General features: G+C 43.0%; 1 protein-coding gene across 1 annotated transcript in view; it reads right to left on the bottom strand.

Annotated features, from left to right (window-relative positions):
- SGPP2 (sphingosine-1-phosphate phosphatase 2) overlaps window positions 1-24,396 on the bottom strand; it is an 88,279-nt gene that overhangs the window by 43,123 nt on the left and 20,760 nt on the right. The window contains exon 2 of the mRNA XM_039844902.1: window positions 9,611-9,769. Within this exon, the coding sequence (XP_039700836.1) occupies window positions 9,611-9,769 (159 nt within the window). The remainder of the gene's footprint in view (window positions 1-9,610; window positions 9,770-24,396) is intronic.

The raw sequence follows: 24,396 nt of genomic DNA, 5'->3' as shown, positions 1-24,396 counted from the left end.
TATTTAACAGAATGATGGGAAAAGGCTAGTGCAGAATGCAGTGGTTCACAGCCAGGATTCTAAGATGAGTTATGGGTTCAAATCCTAACTCTGCTCCCTACTGGCTTCGTCAGCTTGGCTGGCCTCCTTGCATTGTTTCCTCGCCTTACAAATGAAATAATAATAGTGCTGTATTCCACTCAGGCACGTTCATGAAGTCCATAGCCCTGAGTCTAGGACATAGTCAGGCCTCAGCAAATGCTGGCTGTGGCTGCGCTGAGAACTCTCATTGTGCTGAAAGCTGGCACAGGGGTTATGCTCATCTGAAGAACAGTCCTACTGCCCTGGCACAGACACATGGGACTTACATTTATGAATTTTAGAATGTTATTTATTCATAAGCAGTAATACTGTGGGTCCCTGAAAATGGTATATTCAAGACCCTTCAACTCCATCTCACAGGCAACGTAATAACAGCACTGAGCTGGACTCAGCCCAGCAAAGACAACACACCAGGGCCATGGCTGGGCCTCAGACACCTGCAGATGGCCAGCACGGCTGGGGGAGGCTAGAAGCCCGGAGGGAGAGGGCTGGTACTCTGGTAGTCAGACTCGGGCCAGGAAGTCTCATTTTCCCAGTTCAACCCTAAGATGGCTGAGGCCTAACTTCCCCAAAGCAAATGTAGTGCCTGCGGCCATCGTGCAGACCCCAAGGCCACTGTGCATGCCCAGGGGAGGCCGCTGGACCAAAAGGGTCTGGCGTCTGGTGGCGGCTGGGCCTGGAAGGGAAGGAATGGTCACAGCTGGTATCTGGGGACAGGGCCTCTCACGAAAGAGGGTGTCCCATGTCATCTGCATTGGGGAGAAGCAGCTACAAAAGATATCTCCTCTGGGGAAGCCTCAGCCCTGAACTGGCAAAAAAAAAAAAAAAGAAAGAAAGAAAGAAAAGAGATGCAAGAAGAGAGATGACAGCCATTAGATTAATAAGACTAGGTTGGTCTAGTAGCTCTCAAGCTTCCAGAAAATTCCAGAGGCCAGAATAAAGTGTGGTCTCTCTAGCTGTAAACTGGTGGAGCACTTAACAGATAAAAGACTTTCTTTCCTTCCCTTTCCCAGAACAGGGGATATTTCCCAATCCCCAAAAGCTACCGGAGAGCTGCTGAGGAATGTAAGGCTCCCCATCCCTCATGCAGGAGGGCTGGATGGGTACGTGAGCCGGGCAGATGAAGACACCCAGTGGCGAGAAACCTGGGAAGGACAAGGCACATTGACAAGAAAAATGCCAGGCCTTCCCCAGGAGGTTGTGTCTCCTCAGGCAATAACAGGCCCCCTAGGGCCAAATCTCCACCTCCTAATGGGACAATGGGCCACTCGGATCCTCACTCCTTCTCTTCCACTTGGCTGCTTTGCAAAATAGGATTAGGAAGTAGGGCCGTGGGCCTCGGCATGACAAGGCCACAGGATTAGCAGGCAGCTCTCTTCAGGCCTCCAGTCCTGAGACAAAGGCACCGAAGTCCTTCTCCACCCTCCTAGGTCCCTGGGATGTCCTGGCCTTCTGGGGAAGTGTAAAAAGTCTGGGACATGAAGTCTGACAACTGGGGGTGGGGGGGACTCAACAGGGACCACAGTACAGAGAAGTGGAAGGAGAAATCTGTGACATGTGGCTGCCGGACATATAAGACACTAGCAAATAAGGCTGTGATGATATATAGAGCCTTTTCAACCAAAGAGGCCAAGCGCATTTCTGAATAATTGGATGGGGGGTGGGGGGAGGGTGGACTTTAGCCATTTGAAGCAAGGTGGCGCAGTGGAAAGGAACAGATGGCACTGGGAAGTAGAGCCAGGTGTGAACACTACCTATGCTACTTACTGGATGTTTCCCCTTGGGTGAGTCACTCCACCGCTTTGGGGTTGTTTTCTCATCTGTGAAATGGGCTTCTTGTATGTAAAGCACCTGGCTTGTAGAGGCGGCTCAGGACGCAGCCGCTAGGAGAATGGTATCCATTCAAGAATGAAGCCTCAGTCGCAAGTGGAATTGATTGGTTAAAAAAAAGAGAGTTGTTAAGCTTTTGAGAATCATCAGAAAAATGAAACTGGCCTATGATTAGCTCGTTCTCTTTTCTTTTGTTTTATAGATGAATGGGAGAGAATCTGGGACAAAGTCCAGTCCAGGAGGGTGTGTGGTAAGGATCCTCAGGGACCTGACTGGCCCGGAGGCAGTAGGGAAAGAGCAGCCCTAGTCCCACCCACCAGCCTGACTCCAGCTGAATTCTTACGCTCTGACCTGCCAGGATGGGCCTTGGTTTCGGGTCTGGATATGACCTTCCAAATGCTATTTACGCTTCTTGAAAAGACATTAAAAGCTACAATACAACCTAAGGGAGAGGAGGACTAACTGCACATCCAAACTCTGCATGAAATATTTACTTTTTTTGCATCACTTTAGCAGATGCAATCTAATTTCATCCTTAAAGACATCTTGCCTCCAGGCCCTGGTGTTCAAAACAATGCGATATCTAGGTAAACTTAAAAATAATCACACATTCAGGAGGTAAATTCAGAGATGCTTGGGGGTGTGGGGAGGAGGAGGGTGCTGCTCCCTCTCTGTGAGGATTATGATTCTGCTCAATCAAAACCAAACCAATACCAAACCTAAAACCATCATGGCGGTTTTAGGGGGTTGGGAGCAGCAACAGTAGAGTGAGTGAGTGAGTGGTGAGTGAGTGAGTGAGAGGTGAGTGTGTGTGTGGTGTGTGTGTTGTGTTGTGTGTGTTGCAGGAAAGTTTTAAAAAAATGTGGGTACATTGTCCAGTCATCATCACAAAATACAGTAGAAAACCATTTTTGGGGTAATGATGGTGATAATTAAAGAGATACAAATCTATCTATTTCACCATAGGAGTCCAGTTTAAAGGCTTTTTTTTAAAAAAAAAAACAAAAACAAAACCTACACTAAATCCAAAAGATTTCTTTATTGTGCTTCAAAACCAAACCAATACAGTTTGCATAACAAACCCCCTAGAGACATTTACTTAATATTTAACTAAGGCTAAATTACAAGATTCTACTTCAGAGGGACGGGGCAGAATCTCTGACGCCTAATTCTGTTCCGTTCAATGCAAGTCAGCGAGGGTTACAATCTGGCCATTGTTGAAAACTTTTCAAGACTCATTAATCTCAAGCAAGAACCAACTTAACAAGCAGGGCAATCTTTTGAAGTGAGCGGTGGTAGTGTTTTAAACAGAGGATTAGGAGATAATCACATTTAAAGTCATCTTTTGGCACTAAAATTGACCCCAGTCTAGGGGCTGTGAATTACGAGGATGATGAGGAAGGCTGCTTCCTCTTTTCCCTTACCAGGCTGTCCTGTGACATAGCCAGGTGGCAGGCAGCCTGCCCACGTCCAGAGACACCACTGCATTTTGACATGTTATTACAAAGTTCGCCTCTTAACAAACTTAGGGGGATGTTTTATAAAATAATACCCTAGACTTTGTTGCAATTAGACACTTATCTAGACGGTAGGCACAATTTAAATGTAAATTTTAGGAGTCTGTGTTGTATTATAGGTATCAGCTAGCTAGCTTTCAATAATCAGAACGTGAGTGATGTGACATCCGTCATTTTCAGCCTGAGCTTTCCAAAAGCAGTTAATTTGACTTGGAAGGGTACGAACAGAAGGACCTGCCAAAAGAAATCTTCTGCTCTTATGGCTTCCTTATCGCCAGGATTTTGACTGTGCAAAAAAGTGGAATTTATACTCACCGAGCAATTAAGCATTTTCTTTTAAAGCAATCCTCTGATCTGTTTTTTTCATTCAAAACAGCAAACAATCTAACAATTATTTAACGATGGATTGAATATGCCTTTCAAATACACTGTCTAATATTGAGGGGATTCACAAGACAGAAGAAGTAAAGTCACATTAGCATTCGGTCTGCAAAAAAGGATGACATGCCTTCTATTTTATTTATATATATTTTTTGTTATCCTGCCCAAATTTTGCTTTTTTTTTTTCTCTTACTCCCTGCTATGGATGGACCTCTTTCAAGTGTCACATAACGACCATATACAAAGGCTCATGACCATGTTACAAGCCTCGAGGATCCTCTGGCTGGGTCCTTTCATTTTAAAGCTAGGGACAATGAAGGCCAGAATCATGAAGTGTCCTGAGCGAGGTTTACGGCTAGCACTATAGTCCAAATCTCTTGATGTTCTGACCTGGCCTATGCCTCTGTGTCCCAGTGAATTGTCTCTCCCCACCCACAACACAGCTGTTTGGACCAAGTACAGCCTGTGTACACACTGGCCCGAGATGGATGCAGTCATGTTACTCAAAGAGCTGGGTCAGATTGTCTTAAAAATATGAACTAAAAGATAGCTGGAAAGTTACCAGCTGGCAACGGGAGGTAATGAAGCAGATATGTGGAGTGACAGCCTCATTGCAGCAGATACCCGAACTGTTCACTGGCTCCTGTGAGGTTCTGGTTCCTACAGGGTTTTTCATAAACTTACACCAGATCCTCCCTTCCCAAGCTGGTTTGGCTGGTCTCGTTTTCTGGGAACCAAAAAAAAACACTACTATAAACATCAGCCTTGTGTTCCTTTCATGGTGTTACAGGAAACAAACTTCTGACCAAAACTCAAAGCTGCCGTTGGAGATGGAAGCAGAACCCGCCTCCACGCCCCCAGCTTCCTGCCCATGTACACTTCTTGCTTCTAGTTGGGAAGATCATTAAAAGGCATAAGTTATTAGAAGAGAGATTAACCCAACCTCTCAGAAGCAACCCAGGGCTTCAACTCATTCAGAAGAACTGTTGGAACAGTTTGGATACGATAACTATTACTTTACAATAACCATACATAGGTTAGGATGCTGGTGAATATATCTTTTGATGTTAGGTAATTTTTTTTTTTTTTTACGAGTGGGAAAAAAGGCAAGGAAAAACTCAAAAACAAATTTTAACCTTATTGGAGTTCAGGTGGCACGAACCAGGGTTTCCAAAGGCTGGTCTCCACTCAGTAAGCTATTGTATCATCAAGGAACCAGGCCAGAAAGATGAAATGCCTGAAGACATGTGTCCCAAATTCAAATACCTTAAAAGAACCAAGGAGGTCACAAAGAGTAAGACAACAGGGAATGGTGAGGTCTGTGGCTCACTAAAGTGATCACACAGCACATAAGCATTAAAATTCAATTTCAAAGGACTTTCTTAGGTCACTATTGATGATACTAAAAAGCCATATACCATTTCTCAAAGTCCTGAACTTCTAAAAATCTTATCTATAAAGACACATTTCCTCTGAGACATAGAAAATCAATCGTTCAGTATCATTGTACATTCACAATTGGTGGAAATCAACTTAAAAATTAAAGATACTCAAAAGGCAAACAGTTCACAAAAGAGTTAATACACACGGCTAATAAAGATCTGAAAATGTTTTCATTCACACTAAAAATATAGGAAATGAAAATGAACTGAGATGCCATTTTTCATCATTTCAATTAGCAATGATTAAAAAAAAATGACCAAATTTGTGGCCTCAACTTTGAATCAGTAAGCCACACTGAATTTTAGACTAGACCTTAATATCCTATTCTACTTATATTCCTCCTAATTTTGATTTCATCTACTTTTCCCATTGTTTTGTACCTCCCATCTTGAATGCCATGAAATATCTTTAAAAAGAGGCTGAATATAAATAAGTAAAATGTCATGAAAACAGAAAAAATGTGCTTGTCAAGGATCAATTGCAGTACCAATATTTGCATTGCTATTCAAAAAAATGGAGAACGTTATTTAGTAAAAAGTGAGAATTTCGCCTCATGTTACAAAGCTGAACACTATGAAGATGTAATGAAATTGCCTCCAACCATTTTAAGACACGGCAATACTGTTTTAAAGCCTTTGTTTAATTTTTTGGTGGGGCTGTCACTATGCCAAAATGGAACCCAAGAGATGAGACAGTCACTCAGTTGGACAGTGGCTCATTCTGAAGAACTATCTACAATATCTTTTTATGAGCATCTAATTAGATAACCCTTTCACTGCCTTTTCTGTCTCAATGTCAAACGTTCTGTTGAATCCAATGACAGGTTAAAAACCTTGATAAGTGACAGAAGAGGGAAGTAATGACTTGATTGATGTCTTTTAGAGCTAATTTAACAAAAGTTTATCTAAATTTTCTGGGATAAAATACCTGTGACTTGTCAAGACATCTTTTGTGTGATAGAATATAGAGTTATAACACGACATACAGGCATACCTGAAATGCAATCATAACAAATATGCAATAGAAGAGAATGTTGGCAAATTGTTTCAATGCTTGAAGACTTAGCTTTAACATCTCTTAAAAATTTAGCAGTGAATTCACGTCATTTAGCTATATTCTTCTAAGAAACAACAATGGTGGCCCTCTCTAGCACAGAAGGCCTTCAGGGGACGGGATCAAATCCACTTTGCCATTTTATCCAATGTGATCCTGGGCAAATCATTTAATCTTTCTACATGTCAGTTTCCTGACCTATAAAGTGGGCTGGCAGTAACCACTTGTCAAAATTGCTGGCAGGATTAAATGAGGTAAAATATATAAAGCGCTATTACAGTGCATGGCATATTTACCGAGGGCTCGATACCTGATATGGCCTATTATTATTTAAGTATTACTATCCCATTTGTAAAATGATGACAATGATATTAACCCACTGTTATATAGATCAAATAAGATGAGAAAAAAGATAGCCAGTAAAAGATGTACAATGGAGGGGAGGAACAATTATGATTGTGACGAGAAAGCAGTTAATAGAACCATAAATTCTGATAAACTACTTCAGATAGTATGAGTCACCCCTAATACAACAATTGATTTTTAAAATCAATAAAACCTGTTGGGGCTTCGTCCAGTGACAATTGTTGAATTAATATAAAATTTGACAAGAATGGCACTGCTGAATGCGAGTGCCTTCCAAAGAATTTTAGGTGAGATAAGATGTTCAAAGTTATAGGACTTCAAGCTCTACCTCTTCTGTAATTCACATTTTTTAATCCTCACCCCTTGAGGAGGCAGCTAACTCAGGAGGGAGGCTGCCCCAGCAGGACGCCGAGGGGAGTTTCGCCCTACTCCGCCACCCCCTGCCCTTCCAAGCCCAACACCTCCAGGAATTCCTCTTCTCTTTGTCCACTTTCAACACGGGAGCCAAACCAAGCATCTCTCAGATTATCTCTGTAGGGCAGAGCACCTTCCTTCCTTTTAAAGGCTTCTCTCCCTTTCGACTTTTCTCTATCAACACCTCCTCTCAACCTCTCCCTCTCACCCCCTCAACCTCTCTCAACTTCTGTCTCGCTATCTCACTCTCAATATTTATCTCCCCTCCCTCTCCAGCCCTATGGCCTCCATTCCTCTACAGGGACCTGCCAGGAGAGCACGCACTGCCTTACAGAGACGGCTGACCGCACAGGACATGTAACTCTCATGGTGGGAGCCTTGTGGACTCATTTGTGAAATCAAGTCACAAATCACCAAAGCTCAGGTCAAACAGCATACTCAAAGGCCGTGCTTTCCTTTTTCTGGGGCCACGATTTTATTTGCTTACTCTCTGACAAAGATGGATAATTCGACCTCAAACAGGAAATCCTTCGAGCACTTTGAAATGAGGACTCCAAAGCAGAAAATTACAACCAATAATGACGACCAGAGCGTCAGTCCTCCCACCACTGCCTCCCATCAGGTCTCAAGGTCTTACTGGCCCCTCAGGAAGAGTTTCCCACCCTCAGCGGGAGGAACGATTGGCCTTGAGCTGAGCATACAAATTATAAGGTTATTAAAGGTACTTAAAATCATTTATCCCACTCAATCACCATAAAACTTGGAATTTTTTTTTTTTTTGAATTTCAGAAAAATAAATGACAGAAAGAAACTCAAGTACGTGGGTATTAATCTTTAAGGACAGAATGAATGTCCCCACTCTCTCTGTCCTCCCCACCCCAGCCTAAAGTAATAGCCATTCCATTTGCAGGTAGAGAATCTGGGTTCCCACAGGCTGAGGGACAATAGCACTAACACTGCCCCTGTGCAAGATGCATATCCTTTGCAGATTTTTGGGTCATTCTTTGACACAGAAGCTAGAGTTCAAAAGAGGACTGGACAGGAGATACGGATGGGGAAAGACAAAAGTGGCTTGTAGTTTTAGAGAGAAAAGGAAAAATATAGGAAGAATTCAGGGCCAAATAATCTTAACCATGAGCCGTAGGCACCTTAGCAATTTAGGCCAGAGGCTTCGACCCAAGCCTCATATATCTGGATTTCGAGGGTTCTATGTTCACTTGGCATATAATGTTTTTCAAATGTAAGCCTCCATTTAAAACTTGGGAGATTTCCCATGAAACACAGATCTGGCAACTCTGGCCCATTTTTCCTCAGGGCAGGCACAGGTGGAGCAGGGGAGGGACAGCTGCTCCCCAGGTCGATGTGCTCACACTGTGATTCTCACTTCCGCCCCAACCCTCGCCACCTCTTCCCACCCAGGACTTCACTGTTTTACTTCTCTCCCCTGCCTTTGAGGACATTTGAGTTTATGGCTCCCCATCGAGGCCACTTTAACTCGTTCTACACATGAGGCCCAGAGTGGGGCAGTCACTTGCTTAAAAATCACACAGCTTCTCAGAGCAGAGCCACACCAGAACCCCAATTCCTTTACACACGACCAAGCAATTCTGAACTTTTTTCTGGTGCTGGCGGTCTTGTCCCTGAAGCTTCCTCTTCCAGATACACAATCTTTGACCTTATACTTGGTTGATCTTTGAGGCTCCTTAACCTTCATGATCTAGTAACTATGGATTATCGTGCTCTCCAGTAGTGACTTGTAGAGTCCTCCCAGGTGCCAGGCCCTGAGCTCTGTGCACCCTCTCAACATCTTCACGACTCTGAGAGATATGAGTTATGAACACCACTTTACAGCTGAGGAAGGTAAGGCTGAGGACAAGGGTACCCAGACAAATTCAGTGGCTGAGCTGCCCTTGAACCCAGGCCTATCTGGCCCAAATGCTGGCAGCAAGGCTTGCTGCCTTGCAAATATCCACCATCCCCTACAAGTAAAAAAAATCAGAACTTATTTGGTCCTGAAAAAAGTTAAACAATAGGGTCCCAAGTAAAACACCAGAAAAGGGCTCCCCCTCTCTACCTGGAATTTTCATTGGGTTTTTGTGTGTATGCCAGCTGCCCTCACAGCACTAGAAGTGCCCTCAAGGGAAGTGCCCTGCCTTCTTATATGTTGTCTCTCCAATGTGTATAGAGTAGTCTCTTAATACCAACTGGGACTATTAGTCAACAGCTTCTAGTTTTAGTTTTTCAACCCATTTTATTAAAATTGGCCTCGTGGGAGGATGCTCTTTATGGTCTTTCATGGGTTCTCAGAACCAAAGTACATGAAATCCATAGGTATAGGTATGTTTGGCTTTGCAAACAAAACGAATTGTGTTCAAAGCTTTTTCATTTTTTCTGTTATTTTTCCAAAATAAACCAGGTGAAAATTAAACTCCGATTAAAAAAAAGAACACGTGTTCAAAGTACTTGAATACCAAAGCAGGTAGCTGTTGAAGTATTAGTGATTCATAAGTAATAGTAAGACTTACAACCCATATGATGGTCAGTCTTCTGGATAAAAAAGGATCGATATGCCAGTGAGTGAATGGAAGAAATGTGATGTAGAACACTTCTTGACCCAAAGCAGCCGAAAATCTGAATAGGTAATAGTAGAAATAATTCTTCACGATGTAGTTCTGTTCATAAGCCTAAAAGAAAAAAGTTAGAAGACTGTGAGTTCATTGAACAGACCACGACAGGGCAAATTTTAAAATCTCTAACACTCACAGGTCTCAGTTGCCAAGGTGCTGCCTCCCCACCTCCACCCCATTACGTAATCACGGTATCATTACGATCCATTGTACACAGTTGTTGACCACTTAGCAACCCCTATTTGTCCACACAGTCACAGAAGATGTTAGTTCTTCATAACATTAAATAAGTAACATCCAAGGAATAAGTATCAGGGAAGACACAAAGGAGCCAAAACCCTTTTCCTGTGTAGACAGAAGGCTAGAAACCAGAAGGTGAACTCCGTTAGGACATGATATATGGGTCTACGACTGTGGTAGGCAGATAATGCCCCCGAGGGTTCTACTTCCTAATCCTCAGAAGCTGTGACTATGTTACCCCCTTATAGAGCAAAAGGGGCTTCGCACATGTAATTAATAATTTTGAGATAGAGATATTATCTTGGATTATCTTGGATTATCTTGGTGGACTCAATATAATCACAAGGATCCTTAAAAATGGCAGAGGGAGGCAGAAAGGTCAAGAGTCAGAGAGCAATCTGAAGATGCTGTGCTCTGGCTTTGAAGATGGAGGAAGGGGCCACAAGCCACAGGATGCAAGCAGCCTCTACAAGCTGGAAAATGTAAGGAAACAGATTCTTCCCTTGAGCCTCCAAAAGGAATGTGGGCCAGTTGATGCCTTGATTTTAGCCAAATGAGAACCATTTGAACGACTGACTCCTACAGCCATGAGAGAATAAATCTGGGTTGTTTTAAGCCACTAAGTCATTGGTAATTAATTACAGCAGTAATAGATAATACAAAGACTTTAGAAAAATCACTTGTCGATGAATGTTTTATCTTTTAAATGGAACAAATAAGTTTAACCCACTCCAGTGATTGCAAGAAACACAGTAAATACATACGGACATGCTAAAGTGCCCTCCCATTTTCTATCATCCTTTCCCTGTCTCTTATCCTAGAAGTATGCAGGAAGAAAAAAGCTTAAGAGGCTTAAAACAAGAATAAGCAATCTAATAAAAAATATGATAAACACCCTCAAATTATGGTATATTAGTGATGAGTTAAAAAAATAAAACGTGCTCTTTCTGGTCATCATAGACTTTAAAAACAATAAAAGTAACATGCCAAGGCTGAAAATGAGGCGGGAAAGAGGCAGCCCTAACTCGGGCAACTTGTGTCAAGACTCTTGTAGGTATGGGCTTTGTTTTGTTTGTTCTACTCAAAGTCTGAGGTCCTTGAACCCTGGAGGAATTCAGAGAATGAATAATATGTATGTATTCTTCATATATTCCTTCTGTGCCTATGATGAGTGTCAAGAATATTCAGATGAAGCAGGCATGACACCTGGTTTCAGGGGACCCTTATGCAAGGGGTGGGAGAGGAAAGGGGGGAGGGGCCAAAGAGTATAATTTGGGGGAATGAATTTTTAAAGGACCAATAATTAGTTCAAAGCTTTGAAAACATCCAAGAGTATTTTTGTACTTAAGGAATAAAAACAGATGACCTTGGAAATTGCAAGAATATAATTGCACTTGACATCGTTGGCTGCCTACCAAGTATGCATTCCTCTCTTTCTCTAAGAGATTCCTGATTTTATTCCAGCTTCTCTACCTCCCCTACGGAGCCCCATGACTCAGGGGTAAGCTGACACTGCCGTTGGCTCCAGAGGTATATCTGAATTCATCTAAACCGGTCACAGAAAGTTCAAGAATTCAGCCTCAAGCCAAGCAATGCATGATACTGCCCTGGAGAAAGTTACTAGGCTGGAGTAAGCACATGTTGCAAGCTACAAGGTCATCTCTCTTTGAGATGAAGTTCACTTCTAAGTGAATTCAAATGAGAGAGAATGGCAATAGAACTACCCTAAACAGGAAAAACAGTAATGCACAAAACAAATTAAATAAGAAGTGTACAATTTCAGCTCTCTGCCAAGATAATATTATGGCTGGATTTCCAAAACAAGAACAAGGGACTGTGACAAATAAGTGACACACTCCCCTTTCATCTAAGGTGAGCATTAATCTGCGAGTTGTTTTATCAATGTACATCCAACATGCTTGACCTTGAGGCAAAACCTGTGAAGAGCCCCTTTAACATAAAGATTAGTTATTTTAACCTGCCAAGCTATAAGGTACACCTGGTAATGTTTCACATTGAAGCTTTACAAGAACTTTTGCCAAACTGACAAGGGTCAAACCCCTCCCTCATGTCATTCCAAGTTATTGACATACTCAGCTACAAGACAACCATTTTTCTACGCTGGAGATTTACCTGAAACCAAGTTCAATATCTGAATCCCAGTAAATAATTGAAAAGACTGTCAAGGATGACAGTAAATTGCTTTAGCATTACACATTACTAATTATTATCTTTAGACAGGCTTTTTATAATATCTTAGAGATTCTCTTTTGCAGGGGGAGAGAGGTAAATATTTTCTCTATTTCCAGGAACAGAGGCAACAAAGGTCAAATTTTAAATAACAGCATACATATAGGATAACCAAAGGATTTTTTAGCGAACATCTCTGTATATGTGATTAAATGGCTTGAGAGCCAATAGTTACCTCCAAATTCTTGTGGGTCATATGTACCTAAACAGTTAAGTACTTGCCTTTTTCAGAACGAGAATCTAAGTTTCCCTTGTTGGAAGTGTCAGTGTGTATGACTTCAATACTTCCTTGGAAATAACAAGAAGGTCCGTTCCAGTGTATGTGTTGGTCCCACTGGGAACGGTCAGAGGGAGAGGAAACAGGGTTAGCAATAGAAATGGTAGAGGAAGCCTAGAGGCTCTCTAGCTAACATCCGAAAAGAAATAGAAATGGTAGGTAAAGCGAGTGGCAGAGAGAAGGGGTAGAGCCGACAGAAAGGAAACTAAGCCTTAGATGTCTACGGTACATTTCCGTAGAACTGGCCACACGAGAGGGCCTGACTGCCCGGGCTCTGGGGCAGTGTCTCTGGGGCACAGACTAACGAGGCAGGGATTACCTGGTCTTTTCAGACAAAAGACCAGGAAGGCATTGAACATTTAGGTGGATGGATAGGTACTTTTAGAAATAAACTACTTCTTAGTATGCCTATCATCTGTGGCCAAGTCAAGAAGTTTCTAGTAAAAACAATGGATGAGATGGAAATTACCCGCATGTCCATTATAACTGCAAAATGTCACTGAGAGTTTCACTCGTGTATTTATTTGTTGGCTTGTTTTCCTGAAAGTTAAGAAATGACAGTGTTGTCACAGATGAAAAAATAATGCCCTCAGCCACCCAGTGCCATCTTCCCCTGTCGGTCATAAGTTCCTCAGATGCCCATTTTCCAAGTGGGGTTTTTAGTGACTTAACCTGTGGGTGGGAGAAAAAGCTGCTTTATTTTGCCATTACCAGAATATTTCGTGTTCTCTGAAAGGCTGACTTCGATGCAGAAGTAAATCAGGAAAGAGAAGGAGCCATACAGACTGCAGGGAAGAGAAAGAACACTGAGAAAATGTGACTTCTTCACTCGGCTCTGCCCCTGACCACCTGAAAAGCATTTCGTTTTCCAAACACACCGAGGAGTCCCAGGTGCAAAGGGATATGGCCAGGTCAGCGGGGCCGCTGGATGTACTGCGGGCTGACCCAGACGGCAGAGGCGCGAACGCCTAGAAGACTTGGCAGCTGGCCCAGCTTTTGAGCTTTCAAAGGAGGAACACGAGAAATAGCTTTTAGCCGACACAATGTGTGACCTTGGAGAAGTCAATTCACCTTTTTGAACTTCATCAGCCTCAGCTGCAAAGAATGGATGGAGTAGGACTGGTTCGGTTGTTTAATATGCAAAGAATATTTTAAGTAGGGAAAGTCCAGTTAAAGAAAATGTTAAATAAAATTTTACATAATGTTACCCTATTATATAACATGATATAAGGTTGAAAGTCTGTACTAATTGGTTGAAAATGAGGAGGAGCCCATGGAACCCCTATTTCAGGCCAAGCCACCTCCAACTCCCAGCCCTTCTCTGAAACACCCCCTCAGAGCGGTTCAGTAATCAATGTGAAAACCACTGACCCTTGCCTCTGCCAGCCCTCACACACCACCTTCCTACAATTAAACCTTTGCCAGGAGTACGCGGGTTATCGGTATTTCAACCTTGAGATTTGAAAGGATCGGATAAACTCTGGACCAAAGTCATTGCAACGTCTTACTACTTATCTCCATTTTCTCAGATTAAAGCTGTAGATGTATTTTTCCAAAGGTCAAGTCTAAGACACTCTTCTATCTCAACAGAGCCGAAAGGAGCTCACATTGGGGAGAATATCTGTAGCTCTGAGCCGTCCTCTTTAATTGGAAGCAGGAGAAAGAGCTGGCTCTGTAGGGCTGAGAGAGCTCACATCCATATCGGGGACACAGTCTTACTTAAAAATAACTGTAAGACCCAGAGCTTTTTATAGAACACACCAAACAGCAGCTTTCCCTTCACAATGGCTTTGCTTTAGGGACGTTTTAGAGGCTGGTGACAAAGAAGCAAGTGAATTCAGAGTGAACTGACCTGCAGAGCAGGAGGCCGGCGGGGAGGGAGGCCGAGAGCTGGGAGCCCAGTAATGGGGAACACGGATTCCGGAGGCGACGTGTCTCGGACTGAGTCCAGGCTGCTCCGCCACTTACCACCTAAATACCTGAACTCCCAGAGCCTCAGTTTCCCCTTCCGCAAGTGTGAATGATACTAGTACACACCACATAGGGACTTTGGGAAGATGAAATCACATATTCTTGACAGCGTATGCAAAGCCCTCGATTCAGAGCCCGGTAGAGAGACTTCTCAGCGAGACCCAGATGTGGGCTACAACTGATGACGATGGTAGCAGTGAGGAATTCTAGAAAGTGCTTCTCAATTTTAATGTGCATTCGAATCACCTGGCTCTTGTTAAAATGCAGATTTCGATGTGGTGTTCACTCCATCACCTGGGGCGGGGCTGCGATTTCTAATCAGCTCCCAGGCCAGGCCTGTGCTGCTGTTTTCAGCCTGTAGATCACCCTTGGAGTAGCAAGGATCAAAGACCCCCCCAGTGATGGGTACTGAAAGACCAAAGTGAGGCTCTTGAACTTGATCCTCAGTGTTAGAGGAAGCCTCAGTGGGAGTTTGAGTTATATAATGTGATGAAAGTGACAGGTAGAAATGCTGGTGACAAACCAGAAAGGAACATTAAGTCCCATGGAGGGTCCTAAAATAGTCTGAATGCAGAAAAAGAGCCCCGGACAAGCATTTTGACCACAGAAGGTACTAAGGGAAAGTGCAGGTAAGAGGGGTCACTAAAATGGCAGCTGGAGCAAACAACTACTGATTATACAGAGAGAAGTTAGCATCTCTGGCTCTTTGCCTTCATTCGAGAAGGGTTTACATAAATTACTGGATGACAAGTACCAAATTAGTTAAGGAGGAGTCATGAACCTTGAAAAACATTCCTAGCCTCTCAGACCATCACGATATAGAAAAAATAAATCCCATTTACATAAAAGGGGCTTTTTTTTTTTACCACTGTCAGCATCCTGGCTGGGGAACAAGGCTCTCCGACTGCAGGCAGGAACATTTCTCTTTATGGTCTCTGCTAAAATGAAGATGTCAATTCACCTTTTTTTAAAAAAATAAATAAATAAAAGATGAAAACGAAGAGGAGAGGATCCCATGAAGATCAATGGTTTCTGGAAGTTAATTTTTTTTTTTTTTTGAATCCAATCTAGGACATTCTTTGTCACTGCTAATTACATCTCCGGTAATATACGTTCAACCTGCACCCTTAGTCTCATCAACTCCTGAGGGTCGTCATATTGTCACGCGTTGCCCAGGGGCATTTTTCAAAGCAGGCAATGATGTGATTGTGGGAGAAAGGGGGTATCAGCCAATGGTCTCCAGAATGACAGCCATTTATGGAGACTGGGGTCTCCCCAGAAAAAAAATACCTTCTACAGTCAGGGGAATGTCCCAAAAGAGAGGAGATTCAAGACTAACACTTGACGTTGTGTTGCTCTCTGATTCTCATACTCTGCCTCTATTCAGCCAGAATTTCCTATCTAGAGCCTAGAGATTGAAAAGGGCAAACCTAAAGAATTTAATGCCTCATTCTATAGAATCAAGATTTTGGTCCTGCTACCTCTCTGTAAGACTAGGCTTTGGCACACATGCCATTACACACCAGAGATGGAATATTTGTGAAATAAACACTCTCTCCAAGCTGTCATAAGACAGCAACGAGCATGTTAACATGCCCAGTACAAACCAAGCACTGCCCAACATTTTTTTAAGAATTAAAAATGGCAAATCTTTTCTAAACAGAGGCCATGTCTATGTAGAGCATTCGTTCATTGCTTAGCGATGGAAGTTGACAACGAGCAAGGTATGTTATAAGCAGTAAGTGCTAGGATGTGTTAAAGCAGGATAATGTGGTCCGTGTGTTTCGGGGGATGCTCTCCAAGGAGATGAGCTGATTCCTCAGGGTTAGAGAGGGCACTTACTGAAAGGCCTTGAAGCGGGAACCAGGTCTGTGTGCTGGAACACGGTGAGTGGGAAAGAGATCAATAAGAGAAGTTAAGATCAGAAACTAGATCAGACCGAGGTTAGGGATTTAGGCTGGGAGCAAATGCGAATCGCTGAAAGGTTTCAAATAAGAGCATGGTTTGATTTGCTCTGGCAAGACTTTTGGGCTCAGAAACAGTGGGAAGAGCCCTGCTTTAATTCTTTTGTTTTTTGATTTCTTAAACTTGGAAAATATTAATTTTCGGTGCTGAACTGAAATTGGGGTGGAATCACATTGTTTCTAAAGCGAGGTAGACACGTGGTTTCCCAAATTCATGTCTATTTACACATATGCTTCCATCGCTTTGAATTGCTCTTATTATTTTTTTAAGTTTAGGGAATCAAGACTTTCCAACCTATAAAGAAAAGTAAACGACGATCACTTAGGAAGCCTAAGAAAGATTGACAGTGTCCCTTGAAGGGGAACACAGAAGGAACGAGACTGTGCAAGGGTTTCTTCTTTCATCTTCAAGTCCAGATAGAATTACAAGCTGGGTGATCTCACTGATGTCTGCTCAGTGCCGGGGTGATTAAAATTTCAGGATGGCGAGACTGAATGTCAATAAAATAGGACAACTTCTTCGAATAAAAGAGCTTGAAAGGGAACTGCACATTAATCACTTTCATCTGCTTAGTTGGCATTTGTCAGGAGCCCTCAGTCTGTGTCCAAGAATAAGAGGGAGGCTGGAGGGGACTGAACGCAGTGTGGCTTTTATTGACAGTGGCGTTTTTTGTTGTAGCTTTTCCCGCACTCGAGCTTTGTTGTCCTCCTGACAATCCATCAGATTTCAGCTCATCCTCTGAACATCTGACGCTTTCTTTTTCTTTTCCTAAAGAGCCAGCTCTCCTATGAGGCACCGTCAAAAAGGGTGGACTGGTACTACAAATTCTTGAAAATTCTCAAAAATTACAAGACAGTCATCCAAGGCAGTAACAATGCTCCACCTGACTCTACACGTGGGGCTTACAACTGGACAAAACACTGCCTTGTCATCACTTTTAGAATTCTGCCGGAAATACATGGTCTCTGCTTAGGAAGCGAATCTAAGAATGGCTAGGGGAAGGGTAGGACAGCAGTTTGCAGGGACCAGACATGTGGACTTCTGTCTTCCAGGGGAATCTCCTCCCCAAACAATCAAGAGCAACAGGTGTCAGTACGAAGATCAGAAATAACTGTTCCCCTTTTTAAAAGAGGCGGGAGAATGAGCTGCCCTTTAAATTCTCAAAATGTCTTAAGAACTTAACTATTTTTCAATGTGATTCCACCCCAATTTCAAAACATTTTGGATTCGCTAAAACCTGAAACACATTACGCTAAACATTCTTCCATTTAATTGTTAAGCCCTTGTGTGTTCAGAGGGATTTTTGGTGCAGATGTTTCTGATTCATTGATATTAATTTATCAAAATGACATTTGGAAGAGCTAGAGGATGGTTCCAGAAGGAGTCTTATCAACTTGGGTTCATTAGTTTTGATCCAGGAATTCTGCCCCCTGCCCAATGCACGCACTCAGAATTTAGAACTTGGAAGGGTTGGTTCAGTTTGGCTCTAGGCTGGCAGCATGAACTTGCCCATTCCTAATTCCCTTCAAAAACACATTTTCTAAAGTTTTAAAAGGAAACACCAAAAAATGGGTGAAGAGGATCAAAAGGTACAAACTGCCAGTGATAAAATAAATAAATCATGGGGATGTAATTAATGTACAGCATGGTGACCATATTGATAGTACTGTATTGCATATTTGCAAATTGCTAAGGCAGTAAAACAAAAAAATTCTCAATACAAGGAAAAAATGTCTATAACTATGTAAGATGACAGAAGTTTACTAGACTTACTGTGATCATTTCGCAATATATACAAATATTGAATTATCATGTTGTATACCTGAAACTAATATGTCGATTATACCTAATAAAAAAAAAATTTTGTTTAAATTTTTTTAAAAGGCACTACTGACATGCAAGAAAACTATTCAGGCACATACAAGGTTTTCTGCTCGGTGATCTTAAGTACATCTTAAGTACAAAGATGTAAAAACAAACATTAAAATCAGACAAAAACAAAACTGAAGTCTGACAAGTCTGCTACTGAAGTCAAGGAGAGTGTATCCAAAGGCTTTTCTGCTTCCATCTTTCTCGTTTACTTGGTGAAACGGGCACAGAATTTTTAGCTTGGGGTTTTCTTCATCCAAGACTGTCGTGTCAGTCGGCGTGTATGTACATGGACAAGCAGGGTGACACGAAAAGGACCTCATGCTACCCCTCCCCATTTCTTAAATCCAGCTCCCCAGATCCCTGAGAAAGTTTAAAGCCACCAGCCACAAAAATAAATTTAGGAAGAGCTTTGAAATTATGTGTACACACATAAAAGGACATTTAGAAGAAAGCCAGGCTCGGTCAGAACAATGGTGCTCCCCACCCAGCCTGCCCCTGGCACGCTCTGATTTCTTTGTACTTGCGAATGTTATTTTTTTTTTTTTGGTTGTTGTTCTTTTTTTATTTTTAATTTTTTGAGTTAAATGTTTGGGATTTTTTTATATCACTTGTTTTTTTTTTTGATTATCTGATTCACTTGTTTTTTTTATTTTCCTGATTAACACATTTCGTATGAGGACATTTGGGAGTTCAAAAACGACAGGAAACAAAGTAAAATTCCCCATTATCCCACCTCTAAGACTCAATCCCTTTGGATATCTCCACTGACCTGTATCCTGTGCATAAGTGAGAGTGTGTGTGCTGGCCTGTATTTTTGCAAAATTGAGATTCCGCTGAGTCTTAATCTTATAAGTATTATCTGTTATATTGTGTTTCCCTAGGCCCCGAACTATTATTTCAGATGACACTTTGGTCAAGCCAGACGGTTTAAGTTTTTAGTTTCCCCTTCGCTGTGCTCTGCCGTCTCACTCACCCGTTGTCAGGCAGATTCTAGTGCGGACCAGGGCGGCAAACTCGACCTGCTCCCAGCTCTGGGAGGCACCATTCCCAGGCCCTCTCTCCACCTCGCTCATGCCTTAACCCAACCAGACACCCACAGTGACAACGCTCCCTGCGACACCCCGTTTGCAGTTTTCGTTCCTATTGCCGTTTGCTTGTTTTGTTTCCCAAGGACCTGAAGTCTCTTTGCCAGATTCTGCAAAAGCTTCAGAGACACAATTTCATGCCACCCGAGGGCCACGGCGCAGAGCACACTGCTGAAGAAATAAAGACTGAGTCGGGGGTGGGCATGACAGTCGCTGTGCTGAGCAGAGGGAGGGTCCTGCGGTCCATCTCACAACAGGTGACACCAGGTTCTCCGTGGTTTTGGAAGTCCTCGGGGTTGCATGTGACCCAGAGCCCCCTTCATTGGCAGCTACCTCTTCCTGAGATAAATGGATATAATGGAACCTAAGAGGGTCTGGGTGTCCGCCAGCCTTGGGTCTCATGACAGATCTCCTGGGGACTCCGGGGAAGTGGTTGTGTCCTCACCTGTGCTGTGGGTACATCCTCACCTGTGCAGTGGGTATAACACCAGCTCCCTTGCAGAGGGAGTCACTCATATAAACTATATGATGCCACATCAGACACACAGTATATGCTCAATAAATGGTAGTTATATTTGCAGTGTTTTTTTAAATAGTATAAATAACAAGAAAACGTCAGAAGTGTCCAGTTAGAGTAGAACACAGAGGGCAGAATGAAGGTCAAAAGATTTTTAAAAAAACAAAACCATCATAGAGGAGGCAGGTAAGCCACCTTGGAAGGACGGCTGGAACTGTGACAGAAAGAGAAAGGGAAGAGAGACATTAAGCTGGGGGAACAGCATGAGGAGAGGGATGGAAGCAGCATGGCTAGAGCGGGAGGTATTTATAAGTGGAGTGGTGGGTAGCAAGTCTACAAGGAAGACCACAGCGAGAGAGAGGGTCCCAAAGGCCTTAGTAAGGATGGGTTCATCCTGCGGGTAATGGGGAGCCACGGAGCCAGCATGGGACCAGGAAGTGACGTGATCAGAGATGTGGTCTAAATGGCCACCACTGTGCTAGTTTTCTTGTCCTTTCTCAGTGATTTCTCAACCTTTTCGATTCAGATGTGTCTAGGGAGAGGCCCCAGACAGGCTGCGACACGCCCAGGAAACCACTTCGGCCGCTGCGCTTGTGGAGGTGGCGCACACCCCCGGCCTGTGCCATCCGTGCTGCTCCATTTCATATCTGAGATAAAAGCTGGGCCCTCCGAGAGTCTCCCTGGGCCATGACAGACGGTGAAGAAAGTGTGCTTGCTGTTTTCGGCTTGGCTCTGCCATGTGGGATCTGATGATATAGTTATTTAGCAAGAAACCACAGGAACAAAAACAATTTGACGAAACCCAGAGAAAGTGAGTCGTTGTGCAGCCGGCCACCGCATGCCACAGGCTGTGCAACGACCCACCCTGGAAGAAACCTTCCAGCTCTGGGTTTCAGCCAAGCTCTGTCACCGAGGACCCCAGGCTTCAGATGCCGCCTCCCTCAACAGGGCCTGGGTTCCCGCACCTAAGGATGGAGAACACCTTGAAAATGCCAGCGTGTGGGAGATGTGGTTCTCGCTTCTTTTCGCAGAACACAATTTCCAGAAAGTGCTGTGTGACCAGAACTGATGACCCTGGTATGGCAGAGAAACACGGGTTTGCAGCCTCCGTGAGGAAGGGAACCAGACCAAGTTAAACAACTTGCTAACCCGAGGAGGATGATGAATCAGGAGGGCGTGGATTTGAGACCAGAAAAGAGGAAAAGAATATTTGGGGTCCTCACAATCCTAATTCCAGAATGGTAGACAGAGGTCCCTCTGCTTCATACATGTGCGCACATGCACACATAAAGACATACACATGCACACATAAACACATACATTCACACGCACACTCACACACACGTACACACACACACATACAGATGCACACACTTCCTTCCCCCCCTGCCTTCTATGCTATGACAGGAACCTGCCCCACAAAGCCAGCTGAAACCTCAAATCCTTGAGCACACCATCGGCAATGGAGGCTGCCCTGGTTAAAATAATGGCTTCGGAGTCACCTATGTCTTTGCCTCTTGAAGTATGGTCCCAAACCAGCAGCATCGGCACCACTTGCTAGAATTTCAGAAGAAGACCAGGCCCTACCCCAGACCTGTGGAGTCACTGGGAATTTTTAGCCAGATCCCCCAGTGAGTTCACACACACATTAAAGTTTGAGAAGCACTAATCTACATCTATTGAGAAAACAAAGAGAATGTTCGAATGCATAAGATTTTACTATTCTCTCTGGGCCTATGCACACGGGAAAGGGGAAACTACTTGAAATGGGTAAAACACTCAGCAAGAACAGACAAATGCAGAGACAGAAGCGGGGTCAGGGGCTGAGGTGGGGGAAAGAGTAGGGACTGCTCATGGGCATAGGTTTCTTTGAGGGGGGCGGTGATGAAAATTCCCGAAAATTGATTGTGGTGCACAAATTTGTAAACATACTAAAAACCACTGAAACAGGTGAACTGCATGATATGTGAATTATATCTCAATACAGCTTAAAGGTACAAATAAAAGCTCCTTTTATTCATTTACTTAGTTAAAACTCCAGCCATGTCCTTCCCCATAGAGCAAGGGATGATGCCCAGTCTTCTAGGTCTGTCTCCATTGGTGTACTTGCTCTAAAACCCTGAAACTTTAGAGGTCAATTATTTTTTTCTTCTAAGTTTGTCAAGCACTAAGTGAGTATTTTTAGTTTTCTCCCTAGCACGTCATATTTTATAGTAAATATTAATTATTCATTAAGGGCCAACTCATCTTTTCATAACATCATACATAATAAATGCCAAGGATTTATTTTTGCTCCAAAACAGTACAGGGAGCTTCAGGATAATAAGTGTCTTAAATGTGTTTGCCTTCATATATGTCTCATATTTGCAAAACATGGTAGTTTTTTTTTAAAAAAAAAAAGAGGAAAAAACAAGAAATAAAGAACAATAATAATAATAAAAAAAGGACGCTGAATATTTTACATGAATAAAGTTTAAGGTTCCTTATTCTGAAGAACAGAAAAGCAAGCACATCCTCGAGAAAAAAAAAATGTAAGCTACTGGACACTTTTAGAAAAATAACAGAAACACCTTAAATGGAACTTTGGAGATGGCGGGGGCGGGACTTAATGAGGTTAACCATAAGAAGTTAATGAATCTTTCGTGACTCTTTGATTCTTCGTATCTAACGGTTTGGTGCCGGAATCCTAAAAGAGGTGATTTTGTTCTTGTCATCATACACAACCTGCAATTTGATCAGAAGCAGCAACTTTATTTTCACACCCTCTCAAAATATTCTGCTTTTGGAATTACTTTTATTCCTTGCGAGCTGAGAAGCTGAGGCCAGGCTCACAACTTTCTTCTGCCCTCCTATGAATGTACAGATGTCACCCACGCCTGGTTCCAAACAAGCTGACTCCCACTCAGATATATTTCCAGAACAGGCTCCCCCATCCCTTATGCCTTCCCCCCTACCCCTGTCCTGTCATCTGGATTCCTTGTGGAAACTCTACAGCTTTTCCTTTGTAGTGAGGATTAACTTTAAATATAAGAATTTGTATAGCATATGCTTCAAAATCTCCATCATTTTGGAAACTGGGGAGGTAGGGGGAGATGGGGAAGATGATCTCAGATAAGACTGAATTTGTAAGTTGACATACAGCTGCTCTGCCCAATATGGCAGCCATATGTGGCTATTTAAATTTAATGAGATAAAAAATCCAGTTAGTCGTATGAGCCACATTTCAAGTGCTCAACAGCCTCATGTGACGAATGGCTAACAATCTGGACAGCATGAACACGGAACATTCATTCCCACCCTCACCGAAAGTCTACTCGATGTGCTGAATTGGGAGAGTTTTTCTGCTTTCTCGGTGGTCCCAGTCAAGCCTTCTTTTACTCACTCTGTTGTCAGTGTTTGATTTCTTATACTATCGTTTTTGCAATTTAAGGCAATTTATTCCCAAACTCTAAGAGTAAACGGTGATGTGCTATCTACACAGCTTCACCATCGTACGACTATATAATATACCTCTCAAACCACTGTATTATACATTTTAAAAAGGGTGGTTTGTGAATTATATCTGAATTAAAAAAAATAAAGCCTAATTAGTCAAAGAGAAAGTAATAATTTCTTAATCCATCTTGGCAAGTATCACAGAGCAGCCAAGGTCACCTTATTCAAATGTAAACCAGAGAGAACGAAATCATTTCTAAAATCAGACAAAACGAACCACCTCCACCCCTCAGTGGCACCCGACTGTGGGTCAGGAGAACCTTTCATAACAGGCCACTTTAAAGTTTATCACAAACTACAGTCGCGTTAGCCCTGGACTCCCTCCTTCCTCTCCCAGATTCTCCCAGTATCATGGTTTCCGCCTTGGACAAGAGCTGTAGCCCAGCGGCCCCCAACCTTTTTGGCACCAGCGGGGACCAGTGCTCCTATGAGAATCTAAAGCCTGATGATCTGAGGTGGAGCTGAGGCGGTGATGCCAGCGCTGGGGAACGGCTGTGAATATAGATGAAGCTTTGCTCACTGGCCTGCCACTCACCTCCTGCTGTGCAGCCCTGTTCCTAAACAGGCCACTGACCAGTACTAGTCTCAGGGGCCTGGGGACCCCTACTGTAGCCCATTCCCTCCAAAGTTCCCCAGAAAAAGAAAAAAAAAAGAAAACACTGGACGTGGGCAATAAGACCAGCATCCACCCAGAGTTACCTGAGGTGAATTTTCCCTTGTCTCCAAGAAAGAAAAAAAAAACACCAGTTTCTATTTATCTTGAGAAAGCTGGCAGGTTAGAGAGAAAATTTCCTGATTTGCACTGGCAAACTAGACACGACGTAGGAAAGGTCTCATTTCTGAGGGACCTCCTTGTTAGAGAGGAAAATTAGTGGTAAGTGTTAAGATGATCACAAAATGCAGGCGCTCTTTGGGAAATGGCCAAATGGCCTCTGGCGCCCTTATCAAAAGAGGCAGGACAACACCACGGTGAAGCCTTGGGTGTTCCAGACACGTAGATGCAGAGAACAAA

Source organism: Pteropus medius, unplaced genomic scaffold, assembly GCF_902729225.1.
Source record: "Pteropus medius unplaced genomic scaffold, Ma_sr-lr_union100, whole genome shotgun sequence".
NCBI lineage: Eukaryota > Metazoa > Chordata > Mammalia > Chiroptera > Pteropodidae > Pteropus > Pteropus medius.
The sequence above is the reverse complement of the archived record's forward strand: the minus strand, read 5'-3'. Positions and strand labels throughout refer to the sequence as shown.